The sequence below is a fragment of the Vombatus ursinus genome, unplaced genomic scaffold, assembly GCF_900497805.2.
Source record: "Vombatus ursinus unplaced genomic scaffold, bare-nosed wombat genome assembly UNPS02009573.1, whole genome shotgun sequence".
NCBI lineage: Eukaryota > Metazoa > Chordata > Mammalia > Diprotodontia > Vombatidae > Vombatus > Vombatus ursinus.
This window is the reverse complement of record NW_020949351.1, coordinates 641,326-650,747: the sequence shown is the minus strand read 5'-3', so window position 1 is coordinate 650,747 and position 9,422 is coordinate 641,326. Positions and strand designations below refer to the sequence as shown.

At 42.3% G+C, this 9,422-nt stretch overlaps 1 protein-coding gene across 2 annotated transcripts in view; it reads left to right on the top strand.

The window, feature by feature from the left end:
* Positions 1-2,998: 2,998 nt before the first annotated feature.
* SPIRE1 (spire type actin nucleation factor 1) overlaps positions 2,999-9,422 on the top strand; it is a 240,612-nt gene continuing 234,188 nt past the window's right edge. The window contains exon 1 of one of the 2 annotated variants that reach the window (XM_027852423.1): positions 2,999-3,380. In XM_027852423.1, coding sequence (XP_027708224.1) covers positions 3,014-3,380 — 367 coding nt within the window. In that variant the 5' untranslated portion in view covers positions 2,999-3,013. The remainder of the gene's footprint in view (positions 3,381-9,422) is intronic. The other variant, XM_027852422.1, reaches the window with a different exon arrangement.

The window sequence follows — 9,422 nt, the reverse complement described above, 5'->3', positions numbered from 1 at the left end:
CTAACAACAACAAAATGAAGCTTTCTTAATTCTTCCAATAGGAAATAATTTCTCCTTCCTCTGTGTTCCCATAGTGATTTTTATTTCTCCTATGGCACTTAATACAATCTTCCATGACATATAGTTATTTTCTATGTCCTCTTACTAAATTGTTGTTTGTTGTTGTTTGTCCTTTCTCAAAGAGGATGATGACATCAGGGAGGTGATGCCACGACATGCAAGTGAATTAGATTTAAGTGAGGGAGGTCTGTGTGAAGTCACCAGCCTCACTTTCTTCTGACATTTCTGGGTCCGGTTGCAAGATATAGATCAGGATGACTGGAGAAGGAGAACTTGGCCTTTTTAAGCTGAAGTCCTTAACAGGTCTCAGTTTGATTGAAGCAACATCCAATAAGTGATTGAGGTTAGGTAAGAAATGAGGCAGAGAATGGCCTCTCTGACCTAGTTTAAAAAAAAAAAAATCTATCTGGGAGGGGAAGACAAGATGGATTTTTGGCCAAAACAGAAACAACTGCTATTTACATTCACTGAGCCAATTGGGCCCAAACAATGACCAAGTGGGGCTTGGCCTGTGACCTATTTTTGGCCAATCAACAACACTAAATTGTAAGCTTTTTTTGAAGGAAGAGACCATGCTTCTTTGTATTCCCTACTTGTCCACACATACCTTCCACACAGTAGTTACTCAATAAATGTTGAATTACATTGAAGTTGCTCGTGTAACCCTCAATTGATTCCTCTTTCCCATAAAACAACGCAACTCCTTTGCATTGTGGTGCTTTAAGGCACAACTATCTATAGTTACAATACTTCAAGGATTTATGATTTTGGTGGTTTGGGTAGGTTGAAACTGCCCTCTTCAAGCACCTACATTTATACAGACCACTATGACTTAGTGGGTGGTTTTTAAGAGCTGTTGTGGCTGCATAATTCATCACTCTGAAGTCATCCTGGTGATAAGCCTCTTCACATTTAGCTGTGGTGAATTTTCAGATGATAGATATGTATTCACTCAAATTCTTTCCAGGTTGGTAGAGCCTGGCAGAGCTTATGCTTCAGCGTCACAGTCTTAAAAAACTCAGGGTTACAATTACACCATGAGACTTGAGAGTAGAACTTTAACAGAGCAACAGGCTATATACCCTTGCAATTTGTACCAAAAGATAGGACCATTTCGGATAGTTCTACGCATAAAATTCTGAATAAGAAGACTGACATAAAGAGAAGTGCTACTTAATATTGGCTGTATAATTTCCATCCAAATAATTACTTTAGCAGCTTCCTGTAGGGGTTATCAGAACAGTCCTGTAGTCTCATGGTGGAATATTATTAATTAAGCATGCTACCACATCTCATTGCTTTGCACAAGAATGATCTATCTATTATTGCTGGTGTAAAGCTGGGATTATATTTATAGGTTTATGATATTGGTTCAGTGTGCTTTTGGAATATTTATTTGTCCCACCCTGTGGCTAATTATCCTCCAGTTCATCACTTAACTACTTAGAGGTGGAGGTATCATCCATTCTTATCACATGAATAGGCTGGGTTAATTGGGCTGTGATGAATGCTGTTGTGATGATGACTATGCTTCTAAATTGTTACTGGAGACGTTATCTCGATGTGAGGAACAGCATCTAGATGTCACAGACAAAAGCTGAACATGAGCTGAAAATGACACCAAGAGTATTTGCAAAGGCAGCCACTGTTCTATAAGCCTTTATTTATTTATTTTTGGGAGCTAACCTAGCTACATACTATTTCAAAATTCCCTAGCTGTTTATAAGTCTACAATCCTATTGGGGGGAACGGGTAGGTCCGTATCTGTGATTTCATTGATGTAGGGAATTTAGTAGGGAAACCGCCCTCTGCCTGGGCAAATCATTAACTGCTTCCTGATCTTTCTTAATTCTATTGCGTTCCCTTTAATTATTTCCAATTTATCCCGTAAACAGCTAGTTTATACGTGTTTGTTTGTACATCGTCTCCTCCCCACTCCCACCCCCCAAGAGGTGAGCTCCTTCAAAGTAGGGACTGTTTGACTTTCTTTGTACCCTCCTGGCACATAGTATAAGCTTGACAAAATGATAATCGACTGACTAGAGAGTTGTTTGGGGACACTGAGAGAGATGATTTGCCCGGGGTCACAGTCAGTAAGTGTAAGAAGTAGGCTTAAAATCCAAGTCTTCCTGATTCCTGAGGCCAAGGCTAACTTTATCCAGTGCAACAATATGCCCCTCTTTTACAAACTTAGTGGGCAATCAACTTACACCGGCCTGCCCGCTGGACCCAGCGGCGACTGGAGGACACAGCCAAGGTTTTGGCAGACGCGGGCTGCTGGAGAAAAGCGTGCCTTTTGCTGGGTAAAGCCTGAGGAGACGTGGTTCTCCTTAGACGCCAAACCCACTTGCACTTTTGGGCCTCATGCACCAATGTGACCTTGTGAGTTGAACACACACAGGTCTCCTCTGTGGCCTCTCTTTCTGGGACAGACTGGTGCTTTCCTGCCCCGGCCGGTGGCAGCTCCCTCCCGCAGGAGGCGCGGTGGTGATGCAAGTGAAGACTCTGGGCGGTAACCTCAGCAGCAGCTGCTGCTTCGGAACCCCCGGAGCCGGGAGCCGGGGGGGGCGGGGCTGGGCGGGGCTGTTGGGAAGGCAGGGTGGGACGGACGCCATTGCGTTGCTATGAGCTGGCTCGGGGGCTGCGGAGGCGCTTGTCAATAGGCGCGGAGGCGGCGGCGGCGGCGGCGGGCTGGGACTGCATCCTCCTGCTCTGGGTCTCCCCTCCCCCCGCCGCCCCCTCCTCTCGCTCTCGCGGGGACCCAGGCTTCGCGGCTGTCCCTGCGTCGGGCTCGGTCTGGGCGGGCGGCGCTCGCAGCTCCCGAGGTGCCTGAGCTGCTGAGCGGCGGCGGCGGTTCCGGGGATGGGGAGGCGGCGGCGGGCGGAAGAGAAGATGCTCCTGGGCTGAGGCGAAGCCGAGGAGGGAGCAGGAGGACGAGGCGGCTGCGGGAGGGATGGCTCACTCCGGAGCGGCCGCGGCGGTGCCCGGGGGCAGCGGCGAGCAGCGGGGGTCGGGCTCCCCGGCTTCGGGCCCGGCGGCGGCGGCGGCGGCGGGTCTGGACGGCGGGGGTCCGCGGGACTCGCTGAGCCTGGAGGAGATTCTGCGCCTCTACAACCAGCCCATCAACGAGGAGCAGGCGTGGGCCGTGTGCTACCAGTGCTGCGGCTCCCTGCGGGCCGCCGCCGGAGACCCGCGCAGCCGCCCCAGCCGCGCGCCCCGCCGCCGAGTGGAGGCGCCCGCGCAGATCCGAGTCTGGAGGGATGGCACCGTCACCCTGGCCCCCGAGCCGGGCGACGCCGGGGAGCCGCCCCCGGGAGCAGGTGAGCGCCCCCCGCCCCGCGAGCGGCAGCGGCCGCTCCCCTGGCTCGCGGCCCCCGTGGCGGCGCAGCCCCGCGATCCGTCACGAGAGAGGCTGTCGGGATCACAGAACCCTTGTTCGCGGTCTCGGGGAGTGCTTGGGGGTGACCCAGCCCTGCAGCCCCCCTCCCCCCCGCGGCTTCTCATTGCCCTCCTGACTCCCTGGTCCGCCTGGCTCCCGCGCCCGCTGGGAGGAGCCGGCAGACCCGGGGGCATGGGGTGCGGGGAGGAGAGAGCGGCGGTTTTTGGGGCTGCTCTCCTGCTTGATGCAGAGCTAGCTCACATGTAGGTCAGCAGCATCACGAGGGGGAGGGAAGGAGAGGGGGAGCCTGGCAAAACAAAGAGAGGAGCTGTCAAGGGGAACTGTCCCATCTCTAGCTGAACAGCTCGAGCGGGCTGGGGGGAGGAGGGGAAGAGCTGTCACCCTCTGTTGTGATTGGATTTGGGGGTGAGGTTTTTGTGTTGGGTACCTTTTCATTTCCAGTTGGAGCGAAAGATAGAGCTGATGGATGCCAGTTACTCTTCCTGAACTTTATACAACAGCTGTTCACAGCTTGCTTATGAAATTGTGTGGGTTGGGCCTTTTTTTTTCTTATAAGATATTCCTGTATTATATTTACATACCGTCTCTGCACATAACCTCATCGAGAACATTCAGCATTGGTTATTCATGGTGTGATAAGGCATTGTAAAATAGATTCATTTTGTAGTTTAAACATCCTTGTAGACGAAAATAGTAAAACAGTTCATGTCCTCTTTCTACTTGAAAAAGGCACGTAACTAACTGCATAGGCATATATCTTAAAATGGTAGTTTTATTAATACTCAAAACATTTTCTTAAAGTCTTGGAATGTTAAGAGGAGATCAGATCTCTGAAGAGAATCCCAAAACTGGCATTGATAATTTTTTTTTGAGCATGAGGTGGGAAGGAAGCAAATTACAATGACCATTAAAAAAAGGGAAGATAAATTGATTATGTTATAAGAACACAAAGTTGTGTTTTTAAAAGCAAGAAAAATAAATGCCATTTTTCTGTCATTTAAATTAAAATTAGTCTGGATGATGAATCTGAACTTACAGTATAAAAATTTTGATAATGAGTAGGTAAACTTTGGGTTTTCAGAGCCTAGGCTAATTGTAAAATCTTCAAAATGAACACTCATTGTTCAGTAAATCAGTATTGATGAGGATAATATGTTACACCTGTCACTTTGTTAAAACTTGGTACTTTGATTCCACTAAATTTTTAAATCTGAAATAATCATTTTGGGGGAGAGGGAAGAAGGGAGCCTTGGATTTAGAATTTCATTGTTTGAAGGAATTTTCTCTACCGATCAGATCTGTACTTGATCTGTAATTTAAATTCTTAGAGTTTCCTGGACCACTGAGAAGATAAGTGACATGTCCAAAGTCACACAGCCAGGAAGTTAATCAACTTTTGCTTATTATGTACCTATTGCTTTTAAATCCCTGGTTGTTTTAAATAAGCCTTGCAGGTTATACAGAACCCTCGAACATGATTTTTCACATCGTGTATTCAAAATCATAAAGCAACATATAGCAGTCTAGGATTATAATTAGGAAAAAAAGGGGGTTTATTTAAAGCTGCTTGGTCACAGCAGTAGTAGTTAGAGTAGTGGTTTTGAAGTGTACATCCTAGACTCCCTAGTCTGTGAGGCATTGTGGTATATTGGAAAGAACACTGGGTCAGGGAGTAAGGAGCCTTCAGCTATGTGACCTTGGGAGAGTCATTTAGCTCCTTTGAGCTTTTGTTTCTTTATCTGTAAAATGAGATTGGACTACATGAAGGTCCCAGCTTTAAAGTATTTATTTTTATAAATTTCTTTACATGGTAACACTTTGGAATCTTAAATAATGTTTAAATTGTTCTAGCTGGCAAGTCCATGTAAGATACTTTATTAACAGTTCTTAGATTTTGTCTTTCATTTAATGACCTAATCTTCAGAACCAATTATTTTTCTTCATTGAGATATGATTTGTGATGATATACTATCCATATATAAGGAAGACATTAATATGGTGAACACTGAAGTTTTTTTTGCTTCTAGTGAATTTATGATGAGCCCTTCACACAGTTTTGCTTGGTTGTCTTTGGGTCCAATGGCACACATTTTTGAGAAGGCTAGCCGGGTTCATTGATAAAGTGTAGGTTGTTTTTAAGCACCTGTTGATTATTGTTAAGGGAGTACATATTAGAATATTTGGGCATCCACATTCAAATCATTAGGATTTCGGGACTTCAAATCATTAAAACTTCGGGTTATGAAACTAACTGTACAGGAGTATTTTGTTAGAAGAGTATTTAGTCTTAATTTTTGGAAGTAATTTTTTCCTCAGGCACTTTGTTCCTTGGGACATTGGTAGAAATTCCATCATGCAAGTAAAAAGGTGATATAATCAAGTCAAAATTTTTGTATTTAAGGAAAAAAAAACTTGTGGATATGTACTGGATATGTGCTTACATGGTTGGAGATAAGTAGAATTATGTTTTCTTCAGTTATCCATTGTTTGAAATGTTTTTACTTTTTAAAATGCCTTAAAATATCACCTAAATATAGCAGTAATATGTCTAAATGATGTTTTATTTAAAAAGTAATTTTAGTAACTAACTAGTCAAATTATGCCAGATAAGGCATAGAATACCAGAATTGGAAAAGTCTTTATAGAATAGACTGTCATTTTTACAGATGAGTAACTTGAGATCCAGTGATATTGAGTAAGATCACACAACTAGAAACAGTGGAAAGAGCAATAGATTTGGAATTGAGAGACCTGAATATACTTAGTAATGTGACTATGGATAAGTTACAGCCTTTCTAAAACTCATTCTCTTTGTCTTAAAATAGTGATAATGATAATTGAACTAGCTAGCCCATAGAGTTGTTAGGGAAAGAGTGTTTTGTAAAATAAGTGCTAGAAAAATATGAAATGATGGTAATTTGTTATTATTTAGTAGTAGAACTGGGACTAGACTATGTTTCCCAATTCTTTGGGAAGCTTGCTTTTTTCTGTGGTTCTGAACCTGAAATGAAGTGTTAATGGACAGTGTCCCAGATGAATGAGTATCATTATCCTTGATGTAATCTTGGAGGAAGTGCCATTTCTTTCTTTCTTTTTTTTTTCTTTTTGGTGAGGCAATCGGGGTTAGGTGACTTGCTCAGGGTCACACAGCTAGTAAGGTTCAAGTGTTTGAGGTGGATTTGAACTCAGATCCTCCTGACTCCAAGGGCAAAGCTCCATCTACTACGCCACCTAGCTGCCCCTTTGGGAATGCCATTTCTTTTACCTGGATGTTGCTGATACCCTCTGTGAGAGTGTGTTACAAGTCAATAACCTTGTTCCTTCTCTTCTCACCAAGGAAAAGGTACAGCAACAGCAGCAGAAGAGAGAGCATTTCAAGTACTTTAACTTCCACCTTTAGCAGTGATAATAGTACCTGGGGCATTACATTTAGTTTCAAGCATGAAAGCTGATAGAACTATTCAGATAGATTAGATAAAACACAGTAACAGAGGAAAATAGGGGATTGGTGAGTTTTTAATGATGAGCATAAGGAAATCTGCAAATATTGGAAGACATAATTTGAAGGAGGCAGAACATGTATGTATTTTCGCATTCTATCATTGCTTCCAACAGTGAGGTAGGAAAAATGTGATGCAGATATGAGATAAAATAGAGAAAAGACAAATCAAGCCCAGCTATGAATGAATGTCTGAGAGTGAAAATGATTAAATGAGGAAAATAGAATCCTAAAAGGGGTGGTATATTTTATTGAACCTGACTATAATGCCAGAGGAATAGTTGACCTAAGGAAGAATAAAAGACCTATGATTCTTCTGAGATGGCCTATTTAAAATATTTTGTTTCCTCAGATATTTATGTAATATAAGACCTAGGACCTTTGATAAACATTCTCCGTAGTTCTCATTTTACAAAGAAATAAATCAATAGACAGTTGCTATATGTCTACTATATGCCAGGCACTATGCTAGGCACTAGGTAAACTAAATTAAAAAAGAAGCAATTCCTGCCATTGAGGAACTTAAATTTTATTGGGAGAGACAACATATACCTAAATAAATACAGTGTGTGTACCAAGGAATTTTGAGAGGAAGGGCGTTAGGAACTGGGGGAAGGTGCGGGGAAGAAAATGCTTCAGGTAGAATATGATGCTTGAGCTGATTCTTAAAGGAAATAAGAGATCTCAGAGGTGCAGACATGGGAGACAGGCAGTGCAAAGACACGGAGATGGGAGTGTCATGCATGAGGAGTAGTAAGAAGACATATTTCAAGGGCAGTAATGTATAATGAGCCTGGAAAGGTAGATTGGGGCTAGGTTGTGAAGAGTTTTAAAAGCCAGAGGAGTTGATGATAGGTCCTAGAGGCAATAGGAGCCAGCTATATTTGAGTAGGAGAATAACATGGTCAGAACTGCACTTTAAGGAAATGACTGGCAGCTGTGTGGAGATAAGATTAGAGCTGGGGAAAAATTTGAAGTAGGGTGACCAGTTAGGAGGCTGTCATTGTGTTAGTCTGAGCAACATAGGAGGAAGGCCTGAACTCCGGTGGTAGCTGTATAAGTAGACAGGAGCTGGATGGAAGAGATCTCCTGAAGTAGAATATCCAGGCTATGCAGTTTGAAATATCTAAAAGGAAGTTGGTAATCAGGGACTGGATATAATGAAAGAGCAGAGGACTAGACATGTATATCTAGGAGTCATATGTATCAAAGTGAAAGAAATTGAGGTCCACATGTAGATCAAGTAAGGCTTTTGTTTTTTAAACTTACATAGCTGTTGGGTAGTCAGGGAGAGATTAAACAGTAAACTCCTTGAAAGCAGGAATTGTCTCATCCTTTGTGTATGTGCCCCATAGTGCCAAACACATAGTAGGTACTTAAATGCTTGTTGATTGACTGATTTCTATTGCTTACTTTGTCACCAAACTAAACTTTTTATTTCCATCTAAAACCTGTTGGATTAAATAAAGCAGAACATGTAATATTTCAAACGTGAGATGTCATAGGGATTATTTTTGTGAGGCCTAAGGGAACATTAATAAAATCACTGTAAATCTGAGAAAATGAGTTTTATTAGCTCTTTAGGAGCAAATGCTTATTTCATAAAAAAAATTGCTGATTGAAATTATTTTACCTTTGTTGTCAGTTTCTTTAATAATTGTATAAATTTTATTTGTGTAATAGGTATCCTTTTTTGAAAGTACAGATTTCTCTTGATTGATTGGCAGCTTGATATAGTGGATAGAACGATTGACTTGAAGTGAGGAAGAGATGATTTGAATACTGCTTCGGGATTTACTCACTACTTATGTTACCCATGGCAAGTAACTTAAGCTCTCTTGCCTCAGTTTCTTAATCTGGAAAATGAGTGTAATAGTAGCAGCTTCCTAGGGTTGTTAAGAGAAACAAATGAGATAATATGTGTAGAGCACTTTATAAACCTTGATATACTATATGTGTTAATAATTATTATCTAAAAGGGAAGGGGATGAGAAGGAAATAAGCATTTATATAGCACCTACTCTGTGCCAGGCACTGTGCTATGCACTTTTTACAAATGGCTCTGATTATTTTTTTCTTATTTTTTTCTTAATTTATTTTGCTTTATCAATAGTCACTTCCATAAGCTTTTGAGTTTTAAATTTTTCTTCCCCTTTCTCCCCATCACCCTTCCCAAGACAGCGTGCAATCTGATATAGGCTATTCATATACATTCCTATTAAACATATTTTCACATTAGTGATGTTATAAGTAAGAATTAGAACCAATAGGAGAAACCACCAGAAAGAGGACACAAAACACAACAGAAAAAAAAAAAATAACAAATGGTAGGCTTTGATCTGCATTCAAACTCCATAGTTCTTTGGATGTGGATAGCATTTTCCATCATGAGACCTTTGGAGATGGCTTAGATCCTTGTAAAATGGCTCTGATTCTCACAACAACCCTGTGGGGTAGGTAATA